This window comes from Sander vitreus, chromosome 13, assembly GCF_031162955.1.
Source record: "Sander vitreus isolate 19-12246 chromosome 13, sanVit1, whole genome shotgun sequence".
Lineage (NCBI taxonomy): Eukaryota > Metazoa > Chordata > Actinopteri > Perciformes > Percidae > Sander > Sander vitreus.
The window spans coordinates 29252864-29268105 of NC_135867.1; the positions used below are offsets into that span (position 1 = coordinate 29252864).

Here is a 15242-nt window from a genome sequence, read left to right on the forward strand (position 1 = left end):
GATGCTGCACCATCGGAGTGTAAATGTGTGTAAATGTTTATCTGATGAGCAGGTGGCAGCCTCGGCCACAGTGTATGAATGTGTGTGAATGGTTCCTGTACTATGTTAAAGCGCTTTGAGTAGTCGTTAAGACTAGAAAAGCGCTATATAAATACAGTCCATTTACATGTACTTTTGTTGTTGCTGGGTTTCCTATGATCTCAGATGATCCTCACACACAGCTCTATTGGAAGCTTAGGGTTTGAAGCTCACCACAACACTACTCGAGGTAGGGGAAAGTACAGATGGCTCACTTCATCAGCACAGATTTGGCCGATCAGGCTCCCGACAGCACTCGGGACAAAAGCTCCCCCTGTTGTTGCACACCTGTGACTGAATCAGGCAGTCAGGATCGTTGCTCTCTTCAGTGGCTCTTGTGATAGTACAGTTTTTTTTTATTTTTTATATAGTAACAGTCTGTTGCCTTTTTTGTTGCAGTGTGGGGAACAAACAATGTGACTGCCCTGTATGGAGAGGTCATTGTGATACCATGCAATGGTGGAGCTCCAGCACCAGCAGATCTGATGTTCGTCAAGTGGAAATACGTAAGTAGATACTGACTCCCAATATGAAGAGTTTGAGGTTAACTGAATGAACACTTTCCTAAGACATTCAATGACATGGAAGAAGAGGCAAAAGACAGTGTTTCCTCTAGAAACTTTTTCAGCGGGGGGGCGAGTGTTGGACGTCAGAGTACGGGCTTATCTGCTAATGTAAGCTACCGACCGTTACCTTGAAACCATCCAGCAAATAGACGGTACCGTAGGGTGATTTAACGTCACCGCTCATTTTACACACAGTTTAACAACAAAACAAAACGCTAAGTGAACATTACTAGCTACGTTTTTTCATGTTGGTTTGAGCAGTATGCACCCCCACTAACCTGGATTTAAATCAGTAACGTTACTACAGTGTGTCGGAGGAATACACACAGTCTCCTGCAGCGGCGAGTCAGAGGGGCCGTCACAGCAGCGTGGCTAACGTTAGCTCCTTGTCTCATCTGGGGTCTGATAAACAGTAAATTCATCAACTTCAGTGTCCACAATGCTATTTTCCAATAAACCGTAGCTGTCATATTTCACAGGCGTGAGTGCGGATTTCATGTCGCGGCTTTCGTCGCTGTTTATCACTTATTGAGTGAAGTAATACTCGCCCTGTTGTTTATTTGGTTGCCATAACTTCGCGAGTGAGGACGTCCTGTCACTGTTCCAGTTGCTCTGCTCACCCTAGGGGGAGAGAGAGCTCACCCTAGGGGGGGAGAGAGAACTCACCCTAGGGGGAGAGAGAGCGGATGAGTTCAGTAGAGCAGACGGCGCTACGAGTTTATGACTTTTCATAAACAGCTGAAGGAGCGGTGGTGCGCGGTGTACATAGCGGAAACCCTGTTGTGCGTCTGCCCTATTTCTAATACCGTGGCGCTGGAAATTTTACCGTGGCGGACCACCACTATGCTATCAACATAGAGGAAACACTGAAAGAGGACCGGATGAAATAATTTGGCTTATATTTGGTGTATGTGACTACACATTGTCACATACATTTTTACACTCCGTTTTCCTGGACGAATTAGGAAGACTAAGGACTTTTTTGCACATTTTCAAATTACAGGTATAGCATTCTGAAGCTTGTGGTTTAAAAACACAGTGATTATAAATAGCAGGGTCACCACCAGCAACCTGTACACACTGTAGCTCCCATATTAAATTCCTCACTGATGTACAGAACCAAGAGAAGACCCAAACACTTTTTTTCTTTTCTCCAGGTAAATAAACTATGTTTTCAATGTCTGTCCTAGGATTAAAGTAAAAAAATTAAAAATTAAAAAAAATATTTTAGAAATAATGCACATGTTCACAGAAAAATAGTACCCTCATCCTGGAGACCTAAAACAGGCATATTCATTGAGTTGTTACATTGATCAAGATTTACAAAGGGAAAAGAAATGCCAGATCTTTTATATGTTCTTTGTTCAGTGGGATTTTTCGGAGGGGAACGAATGACCAGAGTGGCATTATTACATTATATACATGTATATTGTATGCCTTGATTATTTAGTAAGTGAAGTTAATAAAAGCCATTGTCCCTGACATTTTTCCTCAGACGCACAATTGACACTTTTCACACGTTCTCAGGCCAAACACCATTTTCTCCCGCAATGAAAAACAAATGTATTGCTGATAAGCCGCCACTTGGATTGTGTTGTTCGTCTATTGGTGCTGTTAAGTCCCTTTCCGACCGGAGGGATTTTTGCAGTTCCTAGAACATAACGTTCCTAGAACCCTTTTATTCTCGTGTTCCGACTGGACCAATTTGGGGATTATTAAGTTCCTCTGACTGCAGTTCCTATAACTCTTTCAGCTACTACAGGGCAGGGTCTTTTCCCTTTTCCACATAGTGACCTAGGTCTACGTTGATTGGTCCAACTTATAAGTCACGCCCACTGTCAACCCAGCACTTGCAGCGCACCATCTGTAAAAGCCATGCCGTCTGTGTTAGCAAAAAACATTGACTACTTGAATTACTTGACTAGGTGAATTACTATGAGAATGGACGGAATGCTGAACTCTGAAAAGGGACTGATGTGGAGTTGCAGGCGCTGCTGGCCATGTACGCCACTGCAGCGTTGAGGAGTAAACCTCTATATATGTGTGCCCGCTCTACCAACTGAGCTAACCCGGCCACGAGTTGTATGTGTTTTTGATAAAAAAACGTAGAAATGAAATGCAGAATCTGCAGTGGAGTGAAAGTGCGGAGGTGTGTCTTTGATTCTTTATTTGCTTGTAGTGTGCAGGAGTTCCAAGCGAAATGTATGTGGCTGTGCCAATACACCTACAGTAATGCTACAATAACCAGCTGACCTTACAGTATGAGGGAGTGAGTAATATGAAACTATGAGAGAATCATTTCCTGTCTAGTCTAACATATTTTAATTTCTCTGAGCAAGCTCTCAACTGGATACAATCATACCTGTCCAGTAGAAAGCAATGTGTTTGTATTAATGACTCAAAGTCCCCACTGTGTGAATGTCCAGTAGGGGTCCCCCAAGGCTCCATACTTGGTCCAATCCTGTTTACACTGTATATAAATGACCTGCCAGAGGCTTGTAAAAATGTTGATGTCCAGATGTATGCAGATGATGCTGTAATCTTTACACATGCTAGAACTACCAAGAGATAGCATCCACACTTACATCTGCAATGGCTTACACTGATGACTGGCTCACTAAGTCATGTCTCTACCGAAACACCCAAAAAACTATTTGTATGGAGTTTACCAAACAAAACATGGTGTCACATTCTAATGTGTTCCTTAGAGGACAGGAGCTTGATATTGTTAATGAATTCAAGTATCTATGAGTCATATATGACTCCACCCTAACATTTAAAAGTCATGTCAAATAAAGTTAAATTCAATTTGCAGAATTTTGAACAAGTTAGGCCATTTCTTGACACTAAAGTTGCCAAGTTGTTCTTTTATACTGTGATCTTTTCACATATTGAGTATTGTTTTACTAACTGGTCATTAACTAGCATAACTACTCTTAAACGTATTGAATCTCTATTTAAGAAAGCCATGAAAACTTTTGATAAAAAGGCAGTGTCTTATCACCATTGCGATATCTTAAAGAGACATACATTTTTAAGCTTTGAAAATTTAAGAAATTTCAAGTATGCTTGTTTAGTATATAAAGTGCTACATAATCTTGCCCCCCACCGCTACATGGCTTTTTCAAAAGACTTGAAAGCGGAGGTAGTACACGGGCCTCTGTAAAAGGGGACTGTGTGATACCATTTAGATGTACCACTTTTGGACAAAATGTATTGTCAATAATAGGAGGTAAGCTCTGGAATAGCTTGCCCCTCTCAATAAGAGAGTGTCCAACATTCAACATCTTTAAAACTCACTTAAAACAGTGGCTTCTAGAAAACCAGAGACTGTCACACATTTCATCACCCGTACACTTTCACTGTTAAATTGAATGCAGTATAGAGGTGGATGAATAATTTTTTTATTTTTGATTGGTTTGTTTTGTCAATGTATATGTCACCATTATGTGTACCTTTTAATGTTTAGTGAATGAGTGCTGTATGACTGCTGGCTGTCTCTATGTTAGTCCTATGTTACCTGCCTAGGGACTGCAGATGAAAAGTAGTTATTTTTACTAATTCTGGCATATTTACATGGTGTTTTTATACAACAATGTTCATAAATATGCACGGTCCCTATCAAATAAACCAATAAAATAAAAACAATAGTTCCCTCCCATTTAATGGGTGCAGGTGCTGAAAAAGTGCTAACGTTGCTCATGTAATTTTAGGGAGAAACTTCAAGACATGACTTGAGGTTACAAGGCTTGTGTCTTCAACAAAACATTTAGAATCTGTAGTGTAATTAGACAGTAACAATGAGATAAATTATGATCTGTCATGATCAGTCTACTAATATTGCAAGAGACATTGTGACTTGGCAGTGTGTACCGATTCTAATTAACAATTCTTTTCATGGTGTTACAACTTTTAATTATATCACAGTTAGATATTCTCTGCAGGTTTGTTGAATGACATGTTCAATGCTGTGTCCTAGACTGTTACATTTTTGTACATCTCTGTTAATGTAAACTATAATTATAATTGAGGAATGAGGAACAGTAATTTATATATTTAATAAATACCTAACCTAACCTCTCTGTCCCAACTGTCCCTTCAGGAGAAAGATGATGGCACTCGTGGCGATCTGTTGATCAAACAGGTCAGCAGCGCGCAGGCCACAGTTCAGGCTACAGACCAATATGCCCAGCGGGTCAGCATCGATGCCAACTTCAGCCTGCTCGTCTCCCAGGCCACGCTCAAAGACCAGAAGACCTTCACCTGCATGGTGGTGTCAGGCTCTAACCTCATTGAGTACCCCGTCTCTGTCCTCGTTTACAGTAAGCTCAATCTCCCTATCCTTACAACTTCATTGTTGAATTAATCTGAAATTAGCTTTCATGCTAAGCACGCAGTGTTTGGTGGTCTATGGTGTTTCTGCACTATTAATAATCAACATTAATATATTTTAGGGCTGTCAAAGATAACGTGATAATAACAAGTTAATCCAAATTCATTTTAATGGCACTCATTTCTTTGACGCGCGATTAACGCATACACATTCTGTGATTTGGGCCTCTGGCCGCTCCGTAGTTTGGGAAATCAGGAAGCGATGCAGCACTGGTGCACTCACTGGACAGTTCTCTCAGTAAGCAAAGTTACCTCGGTTACCTTATTTTGACCCACAGTGGGAACTTAGGTAGAGGAGAGGTATTTCACCGACGTGTGTGCCGAGCCCTTTCTGCAAGTAGCCAGACAGCGGGACATTGAACATAAAGTCAGCACACTGACCACTGATAGAGCACGCAACATGACTGGCCAGGACACTCCCATTGGAGCATATGCCTTGCGTGGCACATAGGCTCCCCCGAGACATCACAGTGTCTCTCACACTTTACTTAAATTTATTTTTTGTATTACCCTGTTTTGATCCCACGTGGTAGTAGCGGATGTTTTTGTGAGCCTTTAATTCTGCCCATGTGAGGTTAAACACAATTACATTGTTACATTACATTGTTACATTTAGCTGACCAATGTACCTGTACAATGTGTCTGTTACTGTAAAGCATGAGCTCCATTGGTTAGTGTTGAGCTGCTGTTAAGTTAACCTTTCCACGTATAAGTGGGACACCACATTGTGTTAGTATTACCAAGTAATGTTACACTCAGGTCAATGTACCCATCTGTTGTTGCTTAATGGGCTTCAGTTTGCCATATTATGCTTTCAGCATGTTTTTTGAGCATACAGTACCTCTGATATTTGTCCACTCCCATGTTGATAAGAGCATTAAAAACTTGAAAAGTACATTTAGAACAGATAATTGTGCGATTAATTGTGAGTTAACTATGAAATCATGTGATTAATCGCAATTAAATATTTTTATCGATTAAAGCTCTAATTTGTATATACTACTGCTGTGATGGAGTTGCAGCTTTCCTACTCTATCTTTGCTGGATTCACTTAAGTAGTGACCCACTACAGCTGGTCGATTAGAACAACACAGATGTATTCAAGTTTAATGTGTGTATTTCTACCACAGCCACATTCCTTTTGCACATGGGTTTGGTGAATCAGTGGTTACTTCAGATGGCGTTTGAATAGAGGTGCATCAGTCTGTAATGTCCAGGAGAGTCTATCTGATGTGTGTTGGACCTCAGACAGCTTCAGGTGAAAGAGGGCCAATCTGGGCACAGTTTTGATTGCCCCAGAAGTGTGTGAAGTGAGGCAGAGTTCAGGTGGAAAGAGAGTAAGAAGAGGAGAATTGGCGATAAAGTCACCGTTTGAATTGCCATATATTATGCTTGTGGTATGTTTCCATATTTCTATAACAGTCCTGTCATGTCTGAATATAACCATAAAAGACACCCATAATAAACAAAAAGTAATTACTTACAGATGGATCAAGCCAGGAATGCTACATATTCCTATAGAGACCATCATGTCAAATTTTTTTAATTACATTAGCATTTGTCACAACGGTACCTGAATATATAGTACATTTGGAAGCATTGCATTTGCAGTGCACTTCTGACTGCTACAATGGAGATAATGGGCTACAAATGCTCTAATATTTATTTAATGCATTCTGCAAAATTATCTTGTGCACATCCTTTTCAAATAAATACATTCATGCAGACTGATCTGTTTTCACATTTTGTGAATATTGTCATGTTACAGGCTATTTCAGTGTAATTTCCAGGAAGTCACTGATCATTAACCGAAAACCAAAAACATTGCATCTGTCAAGTTCATTTAAAGACATATGGGTGACAGTTGGAGGCAGTTTTCCTAACAAACACCTTGGTTTTATTTGCATTAAAACTCAATGTTATCCACTGTGTATGTGTCCCTTTTTGTTACCTCCTCTGCGTTAGGAATTTATTTTGAATTAGTTTTTTATGAATTGCATGATCCATTCTTGCCCATGTATCACCTGCTAATGGTCTTTGCAAACCCAAGCTTGAAATAGGACATGAAGTGACTAGCTCAATAGGCCTTAGAGAGAATTAGGTTGTAGTTAACAGGGGACAATCTAAAATGATGTCCTACAGTTTAAATATTAACAACTGAATAAGTTTGCAGCTAAGCATTTAGATGAACCGGGCTGTCCACTTGCCAGATTGGATGTTGTCAGTGAAACATTTGCGTTGGTACTCACTGTGCCCCTCTGTTCTGTAGGTACATTTAGAAATAATTGACAGTATGAAGAAAAGAAGGACATTAAACAACGTGATGTATGATCTCCAAGTACTCTTTTGTGATTCTAAAACCTGATTGTCACCTTTTGTGTTTGCAGAGATACCGTCTTCAGTTCAGATTATGGACAAGTCTAAAGTACTGCAGAAGGACAAACCAACAATGGTAAGATTCACTACAGCTGGGAACTGGTGTTTTTCTGTTTGATTGAGCTTGTGAATTTCTATCATATAGTATATACAGTACATGGTAATTACAGCTCAGAATATGACATGAAAACCAGTTGAGAGTATTGCATGAGTTGCCGTTGTGGCCCCTGGCGGCGGCACACAAGAAGCCAACATGTTGGATAATACACAGTCCAAGCAGCCTGAGGCGTTAGAGGAAGTCAAGAAGAGTAGTTGATGTGACGTAATGTGATGGGGAAAGAAGACTGAACTCATCTCTTATGGTTGCTATTAAAATGCTTTTGTGGGAGAAAACTGACATGCAAAAACAAATGTCAGAATGCGACGTTTGTCTCTGGGTTTAACGAACAATGCATACAATCTGAACAGACACTGGCAATACTGGGTGTTTACTAGGGTTGGGGATCGTTTAGATTTTAACGATTCTGATTCCAATTCCGATTCTTCCTTTCGATTCCGGTTCTTGGCAATTCTCGATTCCGATTCTTTGAGGGGTGGAGTTGAAACGGGTCACATGCCTATTTTCACAAATAAGAGGAAAGTTTTATTTTGAGTCAATGGTGGTTTGCAGTTTTACTGCTTTTTCAATGTAAAATAAAGCCACACTAGAGCGCTGCTTACTGTGCTCCAAGGCTGCAACACAACAAGAGCCTGGCCGCTTCGGAAACCAGAACTTGCACATATTAAATTGGGAAGCGCTGATCGGATTTGAAACCAAATCCTCTAAACGATTCCAATAAAGAAACGATTCCGATGGAATCGTAATATTTGAAACGATTCCAAGTAGGAATCGGTTCTCGATGCCCAACCCTAGTGTTTACACACACACACACACACACACACACACACACACACACACACACACACACACACACACACTCACACTCATACTCATACTCATACTCATACTCACACTCACATTCACTCTAGTCTAAGTATCTGTTGGAAAAAAGAGAAAACCTTTGAAAAGGTTTGGGCGGCACATTCACAGTGGTCATTTGCCTCCTCTCTGTAGCAAGCAGTGCACATTTATTCCACCACATGCAGCATATACACATTAATTATGGGATTAATCAAGGGAGTACTGCTGTCTCCATTGGTAGTCTCACCTAAAAATTCAGGTTTTATTGAACAGCTTTGAGCATTTTGTGGTAAGGGAAGAGAGACAGGGAGAGATGTAGGGAATCGGAGTGGAAAAGAAAAGAAAAGTGGGAGTGAAAGAGAGGGATTTCAGTTTCGGTAACTTGCAGGAGGGATGATGGAGGTCACCGTTGCTTCATACTCTGCTACATTCTGCTACAAAGCTGAAATGCCTCAACCCAGAAAAAAAGCAAATGCCAATGCAGTATTGTCATACTGATATTTAAAATGGTAATATACTTTCACATTTCTGCACTTTAACTAACTACAATACTTGCTGCTATTTTTGGAAATGGAAATGTTGATGATATCATTTGTACTGATGGCTCAAAACCAGAAATCAGCTGACTGTAAGACTGTTCACACCACCGGTCAGCATGTGTATCTGTAGTCGAGTAAAGCTTTAATGTCCTCGAGGGGCAATTTGGCTTGTGTTACGTATCATACCCAGCAATAAACAATTAGTAAATATGTTCATTACAGTACTATGTTAGTTTCACACTATGTGTAAACATTATTTCCATGCGTGGAACATGGTAATTGTACCATTTGTTGACCATTATCAGAGCTGGCCAAATCCGGTAAGACGCAAGCGTTCCTGTGCTGTAGAAATATAACCCAACCTCACTGAATGATTACAGACCTGTCGCCTTAACATCTGTTGTAATGAAGGTATTGGAGCACTTGGTTTGCAGTCACTTGTCCAGTGTTGCCCTTGAACCTTATTAGTTTGCATATAGAGCAAATAGGTCTGTCGATAATGCAGTTTCATTATGTTAGCACTCAGTTCTTCAACACCTTGTGGCACCTGCCACTTATGAAAAGGTTCCTTCCAAGCCAACAACTTGGAGATTGGAGTATTTCCAAAACAAAAGAAGTAGTGATTCTGTAAGAGTCATAGTGGCCATCTAGCTTTAGCTAATGGTCAGGAAATTCAACATTACAAATTCTTGGGTGTAGTCAACACAGTGACAACAACACAGTGCTAAAGAAAGAACTGAATCACAAAAAGATGGACAGGATATTGGTCTATCAAACGAACAATATGACATGGACTTCTGACTCCATGAAAAGCAGCCACATGTCTTGGCTAAGGGGGAGAAGATGAGTGCCCCTCTAGTCAAAAATGTGTTTTGCTTATTGATCCTTCACTTGGATGTTTGAGCTGCAATGTGCAGAGTGTTGTATGTGCGAGGTTTGACACTTTAAGGCTGCTTTTACATTCATGTGCAAAAGAAGGAAAGTTTCTCTGTTTCTCTCAATCTCAGTCTCTTAAAACACATGCACATACCGCAGGATTTATGACAACTAGTTTGGAAGCCTAGTTGTGGTCAAGTGTGCAGCTTACACCAGTGTGATGTGGAAACTTGAAACATCCAGCACACATAGACTTATAATGGACTTTTCACTGAAGTCAACATCTATTGAACAGTTAAACTTTTCAATATTGCATATTTATAGATTCTGGATTTTCAATGAGGGAGAATGAGTAGATGTATTTTTAACAAGGTAACTTTGTGGGGTAAACCTATTAGATTAGAAGTTCTACTTACTGTTCAGACTCAAATACATATTTGTGGCGAGCCACGTTCATTCAGAGGTGCAGGCTATGAAACCATGTGTTTGGGTAAAGGAATGTTCTTATGACTCACTCCCTGTCGGGTTCACACACAGCGTATCTCTGCTACCGTTGCTGACCTTCAATCCTGAAGATGTAGCAACGAGATAGCGAGACAGCGGGCTTATGAACACAAAAACGAATTCATTCCTAAATGAGAAAGTTGTTTGTCTTCTCTAGCCTATGTCCAACATCCGCCTGCTAATGTTGGAACACAGACATTGCACCTCTAGGACAGAGAAATTAGGGCTTTACTGAAGTGGGTTTTAGTATGAAGCTGCTAATAGCAGGTATGTTGAGCTGATTTCTTTCTTCTCCTACTTTGCAATGTTTCCTACACAGTTATTCTTCTCGGGGTGAAATCCTCTGAAGTAATATGTCCGCTATCCACATTATAAACACAAGATAATGGTAGATTGATGTATTCCTGTGTGTAAATTGTTGCATTAGAATACATTCAGGTTAAGGGCATTAACAGTTTCATATAGTTCATTTAATAAATATCAAATTTTGTCACTTTCATACTGACAGTGGATACTAATGAAACCCGATTAAATAAAATAAATGTATCTGGCAAGGCCACCTGCATATGCTTCTTAGCTTTGTTGAATAAATTACGGAAATTAATTAAATCAGTCTTGTGATATGAGTGTGTAGACTTTGTTTTATTGCTTATATTTTATTGTTTTGTTCCCTTTTTTGTTCAGGTGGGAACATGTGTTGCGGCAAATGCAAACCCTGCAACTACGTTCACCTGGAAAAAGAATGGAAAGCCCTTGTTAGCCGATGGGAAAGGTAACACATTGCATGCTGTTTGCCCAGAAACTTTCCAATAGTCACACCACACAAGATGCTGTGATACGGAGATACTCCTGGGGGGAGCTAGTGGTTTCTGTGACAGGAGACTGAAAATTAAATCATAGTATTTACCCAAGACTAAAGCTTAAACAATAGAAAATAGAAATATGCCATTCACTGTTGTTTACATGTTACCAAAAGATGGAATACTGTAATATGATACTGCATCTTGACTTTTGTCATTTGAATTGGACCAACTCTAGGATCACACAGTAACAGTTGGTGTAAACATTATGTTAAAGTTTGCCTTTTGTTGTCATTGTATCCACGAGCAGCCAGTGAGTACTTGAAAGTAAAGACAATCACAGAACCTTTCCTAATTGGCAATTTAGACTTCAAGACTTCTCTGTGATTACTAACTTCCCATCATCTGGACTGCTTTGATACAATAAACCTCACCCAGGGTTTGCTGCTAAACCAAAGAAAGCTATTTGCAATACTGTTTAACCTGTTTAATAGTTAGTACCTGCAGCACTAACTATGCTGGGTACTGTTTGTGTGTGTGTGTGTGTGTGTGTGTGTGTGTGTGTGTGTGTGTGCGTGTGCGTGTGCGTGCAGCTGTTGTGATCAGTTCTAGCATTAAGCTGGATCCAGCCACAGGCCTGTCCACCACCTCCTCCACCCTCCAGTATGCAGCTTCCAAAGAGGACGTTGCTGCAGTCTTTGTCTGCATGTCCACACATAAGCTGACCAATCAGGAGGAAGAACTGGGACCCTTTCCCATTTACTGTAAGTGGAATACAGCGCCGCCATCAGGCCCCGTAAATGTATTACACTTTGTGTTTGTTCTCCCTGCCCACATTCAGTACAGCAGGTTGTCAAGAGGATTGAGTCGTCTATGGTAGAGTTATACCTCAACAAGTAGTTGTGATACTTGTTTAGTTGGTGGTTTAATGATTTCACACAAGGAGGATATTTATTAAGGTTAAGCAGCTACTCGGCTGTGTTTGTCCTCATGTAGGTAATAAAGGTCTGCACCAATGTTTTCTGCATATGTAAATAAAAGAACCAGCACCATTGAAAATTGGTCTTATGCAGTATGTATGTTTTGACACATTCCGATCACAATTGTTTTGTGGTTCGTATCCCATCATCTACTGGCTTGAGTTGATCCTGAAAAGCAGTTACAAGCGCTCAGAGAACAAAGTGACACAATAATGAGACACACAATAATATATACAATTTCTAACAATCACTTCATTCACTTGTATGATGTACAAGAAAGATAATAGATAAGAAAGAGGGTCCATAGAAAAGGAGAGTCAATTGCTTCAATGTTTTTAGAGAACGGGGTGTAACAGATTCACAACAATTTATTTTAGGCATTCCTGTTTAGAGTTTGAAAACATGGACAGAGGAAATTAAGATTTATACAAATAGCCACCGGAGTCACACACACACACACACACACACACACACACACAATTTATTTATCTACTTATTAGGTAGGCCTGGTATATTATATATTTAAATATGTTAACAGCAATAATCTTGTCAAAGGTGTTTAAAGGTTTTACCAAAGATCATCCACACTGAGCTCACAAGGTCATTGAATATAACTAATATTTCCTCTCCACAGCTGTCCACACACCATGATTCAAGATAAGAATAATGCCTACCAAGCGTCTTTCCGAATTTCCGAGCTGAGTTTAATTACTTAAATTGAATGAACTGAATGATATCCTCTCAATACTAGAGTGATTGCCTTACAATAGCAGCCTTTATCAGATAATTTAGATGTGGAACTGCTGCTAGCGGTGACATTCCTCTTTAAATGCTGCAACTGCTCTGATTAGCCAATTCTACCAGTCCTTTATAGAGAGGGGAGCCAATTAGGAGCTAATCTAGCTGTGAGATGTTTACTGTAATGCATCTACAGTATGAAACTGCCTTGAAAGAAGGGAAATTTGAGCTCTGAAATAGGGGACACTTCCAAGAAACCTTTAGTGTAGTCTTCCTCAGTAAAAAAGCTACCACACTCTTTTCTGCCATCTAGTCCAGAATCAAGTTGCTACTGTACTCACAAACAATAGATGTGAAGGGCCCCATGCTTGATCGTAGGTAATGACAACATACAAACAGTACTTATTTACTTTTTTTGGTTGCATAATCTTGTGACAATCATGTGACATAGTTTTAATATTCCTACAGCTTCTGTCCAGTTCAAACAGCTGGGCCACTTTGGTCCAAACAACTTTTAAGTGAGAGATTATCAGATGTGTTTTTGCCTCAACATACAGTTTGACAGACAGGCTTTGTAAGGGAGATAATGGGCTAGAACAGATTGCTCATTTCAATACCAGGGTGGGGCTCTCTCAGGAGGAAGTGACCAGTGGGCCAGATGCGACTGCTTTAATATTGTGAGATATTAGAAGACAAGAGAAGGTCATGCCTTGGAGGAGGTCTGCGCTTTCTCAGTGCCCTTCTAATTGTATATTTCTTCCCTTTTGTTTTATTTTATTATATGCAAAAATGTAGAACCGAAGAACTAGAATGGGAGGCATGGATCGATAAATGAAAGAGGGGGTCTTGGCAGTAGCAAGTGGGGGAATTTCCAATTTGCTACTAAAGTGACTTTTTTCCAGTTCAGTCCTGTGTAAGTAGCGTGGTCTACACACTTGGCTAATCAGAAGACTGATAGGGTTACCTTTTGATATGTGATGGAAGATTATGTGATTGTTGTATTTATCTATGATGCTTGATTGTTGAATTGATCCGGATTAAAGGTGATTTATGTCTGTGAAACCTTGACACCCATGCTTCCTTTCTTTTTTTTCCATTCCCCTTTCCCCTAATTGCTCTCTGAACCTCTCAGATCCATCGGAGAAGGTTAGCCTCGAAATTATGTCCAAGGGACCCATCGTAGAAGGAGATAACGTGACGTTGAAGTGTCACGCTGATGGCAACCCTCCACCCAGCTCCTTCTTCTTCCACATAAAGGTCAGTCGGAGCCCAAAACTTAACGTCAAACAGTGCACTGCTGTCTGCTCTGGAATTCAAGTTGGTCATTGAGAATTCAGCCATTGCCATCAGACGGTGGCAGCCAATCATTACCACTTCTTTTAAAATTGCTTCAAAGTTGGAAAAGACAATTTAAAAGGCAAACTAGAATTTACAGATGATGGTTCCATTTCAAGTGTTCAACTTGTCTGCTATTTCTATGGGTTTTAAAAGCTATATATGCCTTATCCGTCTGATTGATGTAAGAGTTTTCATTATACTTCTTGTAAGAAATTACTACTGTCTATATCCTGTCTCCTTTCTTCCTTTCTTCCTCTTCCTGACAGAAGCTAATAATACCTCTGCTCTCCTCTCTCCACCAGGGCCAGAAAATGCTGGTGGAAAATTCGGACAACTACACTTTGACTAACATCAGCAGAGAGGCTAGGGGTGAATACAAATGCTCCCTGGTTGACAATGAGAAAATGGAGGCCTCCCAAAGCATTGCTGTTGGCTGTAAGTACTCATGACATATACAGAGCATTAGCATACTGTACCACAACAAGGAGGTAAATCACTGCTGGAGCACAATACATAAACCTCTGACTCTTGTCCTCACTTGGCCTCGAGCCATGGCTGCTCCCCCAAAACTTCCCCATGCTCTTTGCACCTTGATGGAAGTTTATTAACTTCCTATATATAACAAGACACTTTTTCTCACTGTAAATAAAGTCATGAGAGCAGAGTAATGGTAATCAAATTTAAACTTCGAGAGCCCAGTCTGGCAGGGAGGCAGATCGTGGAGTGCCAGGCTGGGAGGAGGGGAACTCATTTGAAATTTCTGACATAGAGTGAGTAAAAGTGTTTCAGTCAACTGATAAGCTGTTTTTCCCTCCTACCATCCACCAGCATTCCCTCAAGTAATTACTCATTTCTTCCCAGGTGTATGTTTCTGAGCCTTCAGTTCAAATGGGCCCAATCATTGTAATAAAAAATAAGTGTGTGTGTGTGTGTGTGTGTGTGTGTGTGTGTGTGTGTGTGTGTGTGTGTGGGGTTGAGTCAAAATAAACTGCAGTGTGTGTGTTGCCCAGTGCAACAGTGTGGCTCACAGGCGGCTGTGGCTCAGGTGGTAAAAGCGGTCGCCTACTGATCAGCCTCAGCAACAGTGTATGAAT

General features: G+C 40.4%; 1 protein-coding gene across 3 annotated transcripts in view; it reads left to right on the top strand.

The window, feature by feature from the left end:
• alcama (activated leukocyte cell adhesion molecule a) overlaps window positions 1-15242 on the top strand; it is a 64491-nt gene that overhangs the window by 36236 nt on the left and 13013 nt on the right. For all 3 annotated transcript variants that reach the window (XM_078265650.1, XM_078265651.1, XM_078265652.1), the window contains exons 2-8: window positions 478-584; window positions 4747-4966; window positions 7424-7488; window positions 10977-11064; window positions 11686-11856; window positions 13943-14067; window positions 14451-14583. In XM_078265650.1, coding sequence (XP_078121776.1) covers window positions 478-584; window positions 4747-4966; window positions 7424-7488; window positions 10977-11064; window positions 11686-11856; window positions 13943-14067; window positions 14451-14583 — 909 coding nt within the window. The remainder of the gene's footprint in view (window positions 1-477; window positions 585-4746; window positions 4967-7423; window positions 7489-10976; window positions 11065-11685; window positions 11857-13942; window positions 14068-14450; window positions 14584-15242) is intronic.